A 15,234-nucleotide genomic window follows, 5' to 3' on the forward strand; every position below is an offset into this window, starting at 1 on the left:
TACGCCTGTCGCAAGCCTGTCGCGAGATACGTAATCACCCCGCCGCCGCCGGTCAGTAATTCCGGTGGCACAATACATTTTGACACAAGATCGGTTTCAAGTGTGAATAGCTTCATATAAAATGTTCTGCCACTGGAACATCCGATTTAAATCCGGGCCCGACAAACGGCAAGTGGGAGCCGGTGAAGTCAGAATGAGTCAGTCAGCAATTTTATTATGATTTGTTCGCTAGCGACATCTATGTGAAAGACGTGGCATTAGGTTAATCTGCACACTCGTCGTCGTCGTCGTCGCGTTTTTAAAACTCTGCGTGTAGATACATTACTCGTATCTGGGTGACATATTGTTAAAATTCCCATATAGATGGCGACAATATATTTATGTACCTAGTTGTATAACATGAAATCAAAAACGTATGCTACGTAGTAGGTAGGTACGTAGGACTAAACTAAAAGTTAACTAAAAACATGGCATGCAACATCAATTAGAAACATCAGTTTTTCTAAATTTCCCTGCATTTTAACAATTATTCAAGAACCATTTTTTGGAGTTAGCCGCGTTTTAGCAAAAGGACAACAGAAACATAAATTATGAATTACGCGTCCATGTTCCCGTACTTTTGACGTGAACACACGTGAACGTAATCTAAAAAAATTGAAGAAATCCTATATCTTCTAAGAGTTACATTACGAGTGAATAATATGATACGTTTAACGTTTAATGTGGAGACCTCTCCGTTTTCATTTTAAGGAAAAGTCCGAACCTCTGTAATTGGGTCAAGAAGAGGTCAAGGCTTTTCATTTGCGGCTTCACAATGGAGTGCCTGTGTTGAATGTACCGTATACCCACAACCTGTCTTCGCGTACACAAGTACTATAACAAAAGCTGAAGTACGAGAAATAACTAAGTCAACGCTTGGAGATTTTTACTATTAGTAAGTAGGTATAAAAAACAAAGATACTCCCCTCGAAAATACTTGAGAAAGTGCCAATTTTCTTGTACAGGACAAAATAAGTAAATATTATAAAAATCGATATAGTAGGTACAGTTGCGAATGTATGTCTGTCTATCTGACACCTTTTTACGGTCCAACCGTTTGACCGATTTTGTCGATGTACAGAAACAGCTTGCGTCCGAGAGATGACATACCTTAGGCTACTTTTCCCGAAAAATCAAAGGGTTTCTCTACGGGTTTTAACCACGCGGTAGAAGTAGGGTATCATGTATGGTAAAAAACCGGCCAAGTGCGAGTCAGACTCGCGCACCGAGGGTTCCGTACTACAGTCGTATTTTTACGACATTTTACACGACATAATCTAATGCATAAAAACAAATAAAAATCCGTTTTAAAAACTACAGGTAAAGCCCTCTCATATTATGATACCCCATGCTCATTTGGTATAGTAGTCTTACTTTGAAAGATGAAAATACTAAATTATTGTTCATGAACACATTTTTTTTTGAGATATAACCACAGATTCATTCCCTATTTTACCACCCTTAAGAGGGAATTTAGTAAAATAACTTATACAGGTTTTATCAAAAACATAGGACTTTCTTACAAATATCCAACCTCCATTTAATCCACTTAGGGCAGGAATTTCGAAAAATTCTTTGTCAGTGGATACCTACTCTTTACAAAAAACATAACTTCCAAATTTCATGTCTCTAGGACCAGCGGCTTAGGCTGTGCGTTTATATATAAGTCAGTCAGTCAGTCAGTCAGGACTTTGAATTTTATATATACAGAAGATGATATTTAAATAAAAAAATTAAGGTTGAGGTCTTTAATCGTCAAGATTAATAATATTAAGATCAAATGTTTTACCGCCTAATCCTGAGAAGCTCGGTTCTAAAAATAAGTTTTCGACGCCCGGCGCCCACAGATTTCCAATTCGTGCTTAGCTATATTATGTATGGGGTTCACAATTTGCAAATAAGTGGATGTGTTTGTTGTCGTCTGTTTCTATGGGATCGTTAAACTTTTTTACAAGTTATAAGTTTTACAACGAATTTTCAACTCATACTCAGCAAAAACTGATCAAGCTTTAGGAAGGAATCGTGCCTAATTCAAATAGGTACCTACCCACTTAATGTTAAGTTAACGTTGTGCAAATACGTAACTAAACTTTGATTCTGGATTAATCGACTCGACTGTGTATCAGATAAGTTGTAAGGGGAATTTGACAGGCTGTTCGAACTGCTGCGCGCGCAGCACTCCGCCATCTTGAATTTCCATCCCACTCTCGTGCCACAGTGGGACCTTAGCAGGACGGAGTTAACAGCTGTGACCTGTGAGCGCGAAACACTGTAATTCGACTTATGGCTTAGCAAAGGAGTATTATAAATCATCCCAAAAACCACTAATGTAACTTCAAGTCGACCCAGTGTAAGTGAATCTTGTAACGACGTTTCTACTCGTAAATTATCGATTTCGTACGCTCGAGTCAAACGAGCTAGTGGCGTTGTGTTTAATATTATTTCGTATTAAGTTTATATCATTTTGTTAATACAGAAGGTATTCTAGAGTGGTTCGGAGTTCACAGAAGTTACGAAGCAGAAGAAATCGATAAACGTGTGCTGGCATCCGTTCCCGTTGCGTGATGCGAATGTAAAAGGGACAGAGATACGCGGCGTGCTTCGGTTACATTGCTGAAACTCAGTTAAGCGATAACCGATAAAATATAAATATTGACGGCCCCTCGTCGACTGACTACAGAAACGAATAAAAGGTTCGTACAAGCTATATTTTTTTATCTTTTGCTTTCTATGATATGCTTTCTTTGTGTGTAATTTGAGTTACGTCAGTAGATGTTACCATGTACATCAAGTAGAACATGTTTTCAGTCTCTTGTTGCATTCCAATACTGTGGTTTATACTCGTAGGTATTCAAGTTATTTAGTCTTTTTATTTTAATCTACCTGGGTTGCATTTCAGTTATAAGCTTCACTTCATCTTTTTAACTATTATTTAGAAAATATATGCCTAAAAAGTGAATTAAGTAGGTACTTACTTAGTATTATGGATACATGCCCTGACTCCACAAAACAAGATGCTTCTGCGGAGACGACAAAGAATCATTGCGGTTCGAGCAATTCGTGGGTATCGCACGGTATCTTGGACAGCCGCAACTCTTCTGGCGGGTGACCCACCCTGGGAACTCCAGGCTGAGGTGCTCACCGTGATATACCGCTACCGTGCGGTCACGAGGGCCCGGGGAGAGCGACCAGAGGCGGAGGAGAACCGCTCAATAAGAGCCCTGGCTAGTGCAGCTCTGATCCATAGATGAGAGCAGGACTTAGAGACGCCTGCCGCCGGTACCTGGTCGGTTGAAGCGATTCGGCCATACCTTGAGCGATGGCTTAAAAGGCAACATGGAGTGCTGACGTACCGGCTGGTGCAGGTGCTTACAGGGCATGGCTGTTTTGGTAAGTACCTGCATCAGATTGCGAGACCGGAGGAGACGCCGGCCTGCCACGAGTGTGGTGCACCAGAAGATACGGCATATCACACTTTGGTAGAGTGTGCGGCATGGGGACCCCAGCGGCACATCCTGTCGTCGACCCTCAGAAGAAGCCTCTCACTTTCAAATGCAATAGACGAGATGATCAGTAGTGAGACCAGCTGGGGCGTAATGGCCTCCTTCTGTGAAACTGTCATATCACTGAAGGAGGCCGCGGAGCGGGAACGAGAGCTGGACGCCGACGCCCACCCGCTCCGCAGAAGAAGACAGGGGAGGAGAAGGAGACAGTATGCTCACCTTCTCCTGCCCTAGGCATTGGGAGTAAACTTGTGCCGGCCCAACGCCAGGACGTCTCAGTCGCATCCGATATCCGGGATCCTGAGACGTCTTATACTTGACGCAGACGGCACCGCTGGGTTTTTTAGTGGGTATGCTGATGGCGGTTAAAAAAAAACCGCGAGTGAGTCCCACATACCCGCCCTTGTGCGGCATGCCTAATAGCATTTTTACCAACGGAAAAAAAAGGTACTTACTTAGTATAAGTACATACCTACTTAGTTACGTTTTGGTTAAGCTCACTAACAATCATTATTACCTGCTGGATATATTATAACGCAAGACCGTGGTGTGTGGAAGTCCCTACAAGAGACCTATGTCCAGCAGTGGACGTCTATCGGATGATGATGGTAAAGCTATAAATACCTATTGACTTCGTCATCGGCAGTGAAGGGATCGTAGTGTAAACGAACTGAAGGAACTTCAAGGCCGCGATAGCCAGAGGGATGCAGGTTCAATCCCTAACTTCAGTTCCGCAATATTTTTGATTTAAAAATGTCGGAATTTCCTTCAAGTGTTGGTAAAATTATTATATACTAGCGGCCACCTGCGGCTTAGTTCTCATGGGAAATATCCTTGTCTACATTATGAAGAAAACCTGCAATGCAATACAAAATTTCAGCTTTACAGGTCCAAGGATTTGAGCTAGACATTGAAGAGTCAGTCAGTGAGTAGGTCAGGACTTTTTAAAATATATTTTAGGTACCAGTTTTGTCCGCGACTTTCTCTGTGGGAAATCTCGTGTGTGTGTCACTTCTTGTACCTATAACCTATACAAGAAATGTACTCTAGCTGCCTCTTATAAAAATCCACTTCCCTACCCTTTTTCCCTTGGAATATAAACCTCGAAATACCTAGATAATAATATTATACTTCGTTAACTTTTAGTCGAAAATCTTTCATCATCTTTCATCCCCTATTTAACTCCATGCCCATTTTCAACCGTAAGCCTAAATACCAATTTTTATGGATAACTATCTTTAAAACTGACACACATTCATACAAATTTCAAACCCCTATTATTTACCCTTGGGGATTGAATTTTCAAATATTTTTTATATGCCTACGTCGTAAAAGCTATATGTACGTATGCCAAATTTCAACCCGATCCATTCAGTGCTCTGAGATCACTTCGTTGATAGATCCAGCCAGTCAGTCACCTTTTCCTTTTATATTATTTAGATTTAGATCGGTACAACATCAATAATTTCGAACCGAAATGTTCAAATCTACCCCTACATAAGTAATTGGTTATAACTCACGAAACTTTGCATCAAGTTAACATTCAGTTTGTTTTCCGTCGTGTGTATGGCCGAAAAATTAGGGGTGAAAAATATTTCACAAATGGGATAAAATATGCAAGGCAATGTTGGCGCAGCATTCGAGAGTCGAGAGCTTGTCCAGCCTACGTGGCGCACGCTTCGGATTCGATGCACAAACTCTGGAAACACAATGGAATGTACCTACTATGAATATTTCATGAAGCTTATCTCACACTACGGGATATAAATTATTTTATAGTCTGGTCAAAATAGACATTCAAGGTTACAATAATTCGCATAGGGCTAAAAATTGGTACGAATGTTGAGAACATCAATACATTTAATCGATGAAGACTTTTCACAATTTCATTTAATATTGGTGTTCCAAACATTCGTACGAATTTTTAGCCCTATGCGAATATTGTAAACTTGCATGTCTATTTAACCGGACTATACTTATTTATATTTGCGGTGGTCTCGGTGAGGTTTTAGATTTAATTCAATTTATTTTAGTTTGTTGTTTTTTTCTTACTTTTAAATAAATATAAAAAATATATATAAAAGGAAAAGGTGACTGACTGACTGACTGACTGACTGATCTATCAACGCACAGCTCAAACTACTGGACGGATCGGGCTGAAATTTGGCATACAGATAGCTATTATGACGAAGGCATCCGCTAAGAAAGGATTTTTGAAAATTCAACCCCTAAGGGGGTGAAATAGGGGTTTGGAATTTGTGTAGTCCACGCGGACGAAGTCGCGAGCATAAGCTAGTTTAGATATAAAAAGAAAATCTTTGTATACCGTTGACTTCCTAAATAAATTTATATCATGTAGTGGGAAATAAGCTGGTTATAAATTCCACTATCGCAACATATATCATTGCACGCTGGTTTTGATATAGTAACGCTACTATTTATATCCAGATTCTACCGAAGCCGTAGTTTAATTTTTTAAGTGACCAAGCGTGATGTTAATGTGTAATTAACGCAAGGATATTGTTAACAAGGCTGATGCCCGCGATTTCATCCGCGTGGATTCTATAATTTTCCAGGATAAAAAGTAGCTAAATCACTCTCCATGTCTTTAATTATTTTATCATTATGTTAAAGTAGTCAATTAGCATGGACAATCCGAAAACCGTACATATCTACATTTATTTCACACAAAAATTTGTCATTACAAACTACATATTATATCTACCTATTTGCAGTTGGAGATAAAACATTTACACGTATCCTTTCAAGGTACGCTCGGTGTGGGAGTCCGACTCGCACTTGGCTGGTTTTTGTAACATTGTAGAAAGAGATACTTATTAAGTCACTTTTATGTTGGTAGTTAAAATTGTTTCCCCGTAAAACCAGACGTCTTTATAAAAATATCCGCCTTGTATAAAAAATTCGCGTTTTAATTACCTCTAAGATAGAAGTTATACATACCATCGTTTACTTTCTTTTGTATTCCTTTGTGAATTTCTTTTTCTCGCATTGTTCAATAGTCGCTCCTCTCTATTGGTATTCTCTATATCTATATTTTACTGTAATTGGTTTATTTATTGATTGATGTTTTCGACTTTGAACAGGGTTTTTGTTATTCTAAGACTGAACGAGCTTCTCTGTTTGTAGATTCAGTAACTATTTGATTCATTAGCGGTTAAATATTAAAAATTTGCATACGGTACCCTGAATATAAGTCCATGTTAAAAAACATAATATTCAAGTTATGTACATATGGTAGTTCTTCGACCGCTGATGATTAGCGAGATAGAGTTGAGCTAAACGCTAGAAACGAGTTAGCCAGTAACGAAAAGCGGATCATAGTTTTGTCGCTTGGTTATGGGCGAGTGTGTGAGCGTGATGGGCGAGTAATCGTCCGTCATTCATTCATAATAATTGACCTACGCAAACTGCGCGATTAACCGTCAAGAGAGCGTCGCTGAGCGAGTTTTTCTTTGATAGCTCTTGTTGCTGTGTGTGGTTGTACGTTTCTTGAGTAAGAAAATAGTCGATAGCTAGTCGCTTCCTCGTCGCGGTGGGACCTTAAACTACCACATAATCAATCATCATCAACGCTTTTAATTACTAGGAAAACAGAATGAAGGCGTTACACTTTCATAACTGAATCACATTGCTCTTATTGATTTTTGTCTTATGACTCATTTTCCTGACTCGAGCTGAAGCTATATTAATTAAGAATTCATTGTCTGTAGGTTCATCAAATCGCCTTCGATTAAGTCCGGATTATAATAACGACTCCTCGTATTTTGATATCAGAATCATTTCACTGTGAATTAGCCGTTAATAAATTCATTCTAATAAATCTCTTTGAAGATTGATTTTGTTATTTACGTGATCCGATTACACCTACTCTTATTCTCTCTAATTTATAAAATAAGCGGTTTAATAATAAAACTAATGTATTTCTAGAATTTTTAATACTTTTTCATAAATTGCTGAATTGCATAAATAAGCTGAATGCAAGTTATCTGTATATGCCGAACAAAGCAATAGCGTAGGTGGTTGACGTATGAATTGATAAGCGAAAATATCCCAAACAAAATTCAGAATAAACTCCCTTTTTTAATAATCTGAGAGATAAAGAGTTGCGCTGACAACAACAAAGTTGGAAACGTAAACGTTATCAAATGCTTAGGTTTAGGTAGGTAGGTTAGGCAGACTTTAAGAAAAGTCAGTAATGTTTTTTCGTACCTTGAGCAGCTGATATCTTTGAATTGGCCCTTGGTCCAAGCTAGCAAATATCCGAACGTTAAAGGTACATACAAAAACTAGTCTATCTAAAACATTTTGTTTCTAAAAAAAAATAAGGCAGGTCTGGCTGTACGGGGATCCTGTACTATGGCATTCGTTTGTTGTAAATACTAAGTGTTGGGTGTGTTTAGAGATAATAAAAAGCGTATAATATATCTAGCAAACATGAATGGTGAAAATAATAGTGAAGACAAAAATCTAAATGACGAGGTACCGTACCATGCAATATCTTTCATCATCATCTTCATAATCAACCAATGGATATAAACTGCTGGACATAAACCTTCGCGACCCTATGTAGGTTACTCTGGTTCTCCTATCCTACGAATCTCCTCATTTTTGATTTTTTATTTATATTTATATTTTTTTTAAACAATATTAGCCATGTTAAATGACTAATATTCCCCTTTCCTCTCCAATTAAGCGTCAGGCTTGTGCTAGGAGTAGGTACGACAATAGTGCAACGGGCGGGGTTTGAACCGTCGACCTTTCGGTTTTCAGCACACCTATACCGGTTGAGCTATTGAGGCTCATTTGATTTGACCATGTAGAGAAACTCCAAGCATAACTTTTTCCATCGTCCGCTAATGTCTATCTTTGCAATATGATTTTTGCGAAATTGCTCAGTTAATTTTTAATAATAGAAAATTAGATGATGGTAATAAAATTTCGTTATATAACCAACTGCAAGTATGGAGGACTAAACATACTAGCAAGTACTACTACTACTACTTAGTATTACTACGAGCAAAAGTTCATAGCCCTAAATTTTTATAATGGAAAAGCTTTATGAACTTAGATTATATAAGAGTGTGAAGTAGAGTCATTGCCGTAAACATAAGCGACAATATTATTATCTACAACGGAATCAGCTGTACTACTGTTACAAAAGTCCCACTGTGACATGCGGTGCTAATATTCATGTAACAATTTTCTTGTTTCAATGTGTGTCTCATTTCAGATGGGCGGTGGAGGTGATATGAAATGGCAGAAAGATGCAGCGGATCAGAATTTCGATTACATGTTCAAGCTTCTCATCATTGGCAACAGTTCTGTTGGGAAGACAAGGTTTGTACTTTGCAGTAATATACCTACGGGGTGGACTAACTATAATCATTACCTTATTCATTAGTAAAACCACCCTGGCTTCACTCGTGTGGAATTTCAGAAAATGCTTTCTTAGAAGAGGTTGTCATAGCAACGTTGACGCAAGTCGGCAATTATGTGGAGGTTTGGAGGAGAATTTGGCGTTCATTGCTCTCAGCTACTAATATCTAATCGTCGTCGTCGTCATGAACCTATAGCCTACGTAATTCTGTAACTCTGAAACTCTATAATTAGTTTACGTAATTAATCATCACCATACATCATGGTGCAAATTCAGCAATTGACAGTCGGACAGTGTATACAATAATACCCAATCTGAATAAATGATTTGAGTTTGAGTTTAACTCTACTGCTAGATGTTTATACTGATGGCATATCCATCGGTTTAGTTCAGACCGGTTCTTATACGGGGTAAAATAGACAAAAAATATTCCTTATCCCGAAAGAACCCTGATGATTTTCTGAAAAAAATATCCTGAATATTAACTAAAGTAAGGTATAAATGTGCCAAAAGGCAATCAGTTTCAATAGTTAAAAAAAAAACCAGCCAAGTGCGAGTCAGACTCGTGCACCAAGGGTTCCGTACTCCAGTATTTTTTTCGACATTTTGCACGATAAATCAAAAACTATTATGCAAGAAAATAAATAAAAAGCTGTTTCAGAATGTACAAGTAAATCCTTTTCATGTGATACCCCATTTGCTATAGTTATCTTACTTTGAAAATTGACAATACTAATTATTTATGTTCATGAACACATTTTCTTTATGATGTGATCACAAATCACGGTTTTCGGATTTTTTCATTTACTACCTATAAGACCCACACATTTGCCAAATTTCATGATTCTAGGTCAACGGGAAGTACCCTACAGGTTTTCTTGACAGACACGACAGACATTCAGACGGACAGATAACAAAGTACCCTAAAAACGGTATTTTCTTTAGAAAATGTAATTTAGGTATATTGTGTGTACTTTATAAAAGTGGAATGTATTTTCGGTATATTGTGTGTTCTTGAAAGAACAAAGTGTATCTCAGATCAAGAAAGACTAAGATGCGTCATTGGACAATTTCTTAGTATGTAAGATAATTTATAAGTTTGGGTTAAAATAAAATTACTTATTAGTCATAAATAAAGTTAGATCGTAATACAATTGAGTAGCTAATTGGCACTCAACAATAAGGAAAAAAAATGGTGTGTTCTTTATAAAAGTGGAATGTATTTTCAGCTTCCTCTTCCGGTACGCGGATGACTCTTTCACGTCAGCGTTCGTGTCGACTGTAGGAATTGACTTCAAGGTCAAAACAGTTTTTCGCCATGACAAACGCGTAAAACTACAGATATGGGTGCGTATATGATTATATCTATTATATATTTTACCACAATTGATAGGTCTTCTCAATCTGAGAGGAAACACAAGTGGGTCAGCAATGAGTTGAGATGATATTGATGATCATTCTGTCCGTAAGACGAATTCTACAGTCTATAGCGATGAGACTATCAGCAGTGTATATGTTTTTAATAATATAGCTTATGTTGGATAATATTTCAATATTTCAGGATACCGCAGGACAAGAACGGTACCGCACCATAACAACAGCGTATTATCGAGGGGCAATGGGTTTCATTTTAATGTACGATATTACCAATGAAGAAAGCTTCAATAGTGTTCAAGATTGGTAAGAGGTTATCGTTGAATTTTAAGTTGATAGGAGACGTATTACTCTAATAACGAAATTCTAATACTATCTTGGAACTAAACTATTACTTAAAGAATCCTAACCACAGGAACTATAAAATACTATCGATATATTTCAGAGAGTATACCCAAGAACTTTTTGACCTAGTTCCTCCTTCACCTTTCTACTATCGCAAGTTATCGTCAAGGTCTACACCCGTACCTAAATGGCAAAATTCTACGGACACGTTCGAAGCGATTTGCTTCCTCGTTCCTAATTCGAACCGCTAGGATATGGTACACCCTTCCAGCATCAGTTTTCCCCTTCACTTTTTAACAGCTTTTTTTAATATACCTACCTTCAAGTCAAAAGTGTATAGGCATTTTAGGCTACATTATCACTTGCCAGCAGGTCTGACTAGAGCCAAAATTAAAAAAAAACTTATTTTATTTGTGTTTAACAGGGTCACACAAATTAAAACATATTCCTGGGACAATGCACAAGTTATTCTAGTGGGAAACAAATGCGATATGGAGGAAGAACGTGTAGTTAGCGCAGAACGAGGCAGGCAACTTGCAGATCAACTTGGTGTTGAGTTTTACGAGACGAGTGCTAAAGAAAATATAAATGTGAAGGTAAACCTATTGTAATTACATAAAACTTTAAAAATTGAAAGTGGCATAGACAACTCACACATACATGTGGTTTCAAGGTAAAACAAATCAGAATTCTTAATACTGAATAACCCTGCAGCATCAGGATTAAAAAGTTGAATCCAGAAATTTTTGTGGAACCATCTCACAAACTTCCCATATTGAGTAAAAAAAGTTCTTTCCAATCGGTTCAGAAAGCACGGAGAAATCTGTATACATATCAAAAATATTAGTGACATAGAACGTGTACAATTACGTGTATTAATTCGTACATAAGCGTGATATCTAGGTGTATTGCGATAATAAATTACCATAGTTGAAAAATTATAAAGATTGGTTCATTAGTACCTATTTGATATTGGATTAATTTTAACAGTATTTTGATAGTATAATTTTGTAAAATTTTAGACGGTGTTTGAGCGGCTGGTTGACATAATCTGCGACAAGATGTCTGAAAGCTTGGATTCGGAACCAGCTATGTTAGCAGGAGGCGCTCGTGGTCAACGCCTTACGGAACAACCGCAGGGTAACAGCAACCCTAACTGCAACTGTTAATATGAGACATTTTATATTGGCAACGATCATCTGAGCGCCTTGAATGTACTGGTACTGATAACAACCTGTCTCGACGAGAGACTCCGGGAGTCGTTTTACTGAAAAACAAATTACTTTACGTTTGTATCAAAATATTGTCCAGTATCTTCAAGAAACTAATATTTTTACACAGTATGAAGCTACAGTATAAAGTAAAATTTTAATAGTTCCTCATTATTCGCCAAGATCCAAGTATTATTTCTTTTTTGTAACACTAATCTTTAATATCCCTGTGATGTGTTTTCTTGATATTAAAATTAAATATTATTGTATTATTTCCAATAAATTCATCATTAAATTTAGTACGTAAAATTACATAATATTGAAATATTTTAAATCTGTGTAACAATAATAATGGTCACTTATTATTATTATTCATTTAGGTGTTAGTTAGCATATGTCACGAGCTGGAGTAGGGATCTGATTCTTCTATGAATGTTAATATTAATCCTTATTATGTTGCTTCTCATAATTTCATGCGATTGTTCTGATTTTGTTTTAGATGATTTACTTGATATATTATGTGGTTCAAGTATTACAACGAGTGCTAGTATAAGAATAATTTTATTTATGTTGTGCTAAATAATACTTTGCGCAGTAAAAAAGTAGTTTCTGTAATTTTGTATGAGTTTAAGAAGGAAATAACTTGCAGAGTTTGGACCAAAGTCAAAGTTTTCAGCTTATTTTACAAATATATTAGAACTTTTTCTAAAAGCGCAAAATATTTTTAGACATAATTTAAACACTTCGTATTTCTGGTAATTTTGTATATTTACTAATTAGTTAACTCAATAAAAATTATTTCACTTTAGTTTTAGATTTTACAAAATGTTATTTAACCTAACATAGTTTAAGAGCTTGTAATTTTGGCATACCCATAATGTCTTTACATGAAAATTGTGCATTGTCCACAAATTGATCATGGGCTACTATTTTATTGATAAATCTAAAAAGTACTAGCTCTTGATCTATATTAAGATGCACTTCGTGGCTTCGCGTTAGATAATATCAAAATTTAGAAAAAGTTACAATGTAGGTAATCTGTTGTCATTCGAAATAAATCTAATTAAAAAAATTGCTATACACTGTCAATATAATGAATTTAATTATTTATAAAATTAAATATGTATATTCTAACTGCGAAATATATATTTAAGCTTCAAGGATTGTGGCTTGGCATAATATGTGTATCAATCACAACAATATTAATTTCTAAATTGCTTATTAACTGAAGTGTTTGTAAATATGTTTCACCAGTGTATAAATAACTGTATAGTATTATATTATCTACTTACTATAAAAGCGGTTTGTATTCTTGTTACCTACTATGCTATGTAATTTATATTATAACGATAGGAATTTATTTAATCACTGTCGTTTGATCACCAAGCATAGATATACATCGTCTTTGTAACTGCTATCTCATCAGATCATTACAAATGATGTATTATCTAGTGTTCAATGTGTTTCTATCGCGTTGAACTATCGTTAGACTTATTGTGTAGAAGACATAGACAATACAATTTATATATCAAATTCTGTTGACACTTGAGCACATTATTTTTAGATTAAGTATGAAATTATAAAATTTTATTTAAACTAAATTAGGTACGTCTATAAAAAATCTGTGGACATATTGTTATTATACATGGGCATAATATACGTACTTACTTATTTATTTAAGATATATTAAATCATAGTATTATTCTTTGTCTGTATTTTGAAAAGACAAATAACGTAATCTTTAAAAATATTATAATATGTTTGTGAAATAAAAATTATTATTCCACCTATAAAGTATCTATAACGTGCGTGCTCTAATTTAGGCATAAAAATAGTAAAATAACACAGACTGGCTGGATTACCACACACGATGTGTTTAAAATGTATTCTTATTATGTCTTAGCAAATTCTGTCTCTGTATTTTGTAGTGAGCTCTTGACCTATATTTGAATAAACGAATGTCAATTCGAAGTAACTTATAATTATCTATACAGCTCTTACAAAGTATTGTGCTTTGTATAATTTAATTGTGGTTGAAAAAGATATATGACGCAGGCTCAGAAAAAGTAGAAAGCGACCAAGTATTATGGCATTACAATCAGAAGGTAAGTAGGTATCATAGGAAAGTTCAGCGGAAATTAAACAGTCGTATAAAAAAATATGTAAAAATACTTGGTCACTTTTCACTACTAAAAGCGCGAAATCGAGGAAATTTTTAATGGTGTAGTAGTGGTAAACTAGTTACGTGTGGGTATTACGAGTAGAAAGGCATGAAATGGCATATCGTAGTGAATGGCTTTAGATAGTTTTCTTGTGAATTTCAAGAAAGCAAAAGCAGTTTACTTACCTTAAGTATAATAATTTATCTGATATTAAGTATTGTTTTAAAGTTTTACTTTTTTATTCAACTAGGTTGATTTGGTCAAGGCAAATGCGTCTTTTCTTCGATAATTTTATTTTTGTAGCATAATTTGTTTTTCCCTAGTACATTTCAAATTATCAACGGTTTAACCTATTGATGTAATTAAAATTTAAACATTTTTTGACCTTCATAGTATGAAATTATGTATATTTTTTTTTTTTACCAAGTATTTATTTTTAATTCTCACTGAAAGCAGAAAAATATTAATCGTTTAGATGTATTAATAAATGTACGTTATTATATTTGTTGTGCGTTAAATAAAGGAATTATTTAAAATATAATGCCGTGTATAAGAGATTTACGTTCACAATTATTATTTACGTATAGTAATAGACACAGAACGTAATATACTAAGTGAAATAACTTTACTATATAAACTATAATAATTATGTTCAACAATTATAATTTTTTTAACAATTATTAAGATATAGGTAAGTATCTGGGTGATACAACCCAGCATTAGTAGATAAGCCACGCTGATGCTGGCCATGTGCGGATGACAGACTTCAGACACCTTTGAGAACATTATGGAGAATTCCCAGGCACGCAGGTTTCTTCACGATGTTTCCCGTTGAAGCAAATTATGCTTTTTGATTGCTTAAAACGCACGTAGTTCAAGTATATAGTTAAGGGGCGTACCTGGGGTCGAACTCAATAGCAATATTCAACCTATGGTGAACTATGGAATAAACCCTTTTCATTCTGAGAGAAGACCCGTGCTTAGTAGAGAGCCGGCCGGCGATGAGTTAATAGTTATCATCATGATCATCAACCCATCGCCGGCTCACTACTAAACGTGGGTCTCCTCTCAACGAGACAACAGTCACAACTTATATGTATTCTATACACTTTTATCCAATCTCAAACATAATTTCTTAGGATAATTAAACCTTCGGCTTTGACTTCGGCCAAAGGTTGTGGTGATAGCCGATTAATTGGCTT

At 35.8% G+C, this 15,234-nt stretch overlaps 2 protein-coding genes across 3 annotated transcripts; both read left to right on the top strand.

The window, feature by feature from the left end:
• Window positions 1-2,213: 2,213 nt before the first annotated feature.
• Window positions 2,214-14,587, top strand: Rab3 (RAS oncogene family member Rab3). Of its 2 annotated transcripts, XM_034968531.2 has the most exons (7): window positions 2,214-2,389; window positions 2,516-2,732; window positions 8,794-8,900; window positions 10,170-10,287; window positions 10,502-10,620; window positions 11,084-11,255; window positions 11,682-14,587. In XM_034968531.2, exons 3-7 carry the CDS (start codon window positions 8,794-8,796, stop codon window positions 11,826-11,828), a joined length of 663 nt encoding a protein of 220 aa, XP_034824422.1. In that variant the 5' UTR covers window positions 2,214-2,389; window positions 2,516-2,732; the 3' UTR covers window positions 11,829-14,587. The 2 variants fall into 2 exon arrangements, with proteins under 2 accessions (XP_034824422.1, XP_034824421.1); XM_034968530.2 differs by lacking the exons at window positions 2,214-2,389; window positions 2,516-2,732 and adding an exon at window positions 7,931-8,042.
• On the top strand, window positions 3,054-3,776 carry LOC117982529 (uncharacterized). Its single transcript, XM_069498683.1, has 2 exons — window positions 3,054-3,263; window positions 3,447-3,776. The coding sequence occupies exons 1-2, from the start codon at window positions 3,054-3,056 to the stop codon at window positions 3,774-3,776; spliced, it is 540 nt and encodes a 179-aa protein (XP_069354784.1).
• Window positions 14,588-15,234: the final 647 nt, after the last annotated feature.

Source organism: Maniola hyperantus, chromosome 5 (assembly GCF_902806685.2).
Source record: "Maniola hyperantus chromosome 5, iAphHyp1.2, whole genome shotgun sequence".
NCBI lineage: Eukaryota > Metazoa > Arthropoda > Insecta > Lepidoptera > Nymphalidae > Maniola > Maniola hyperantus.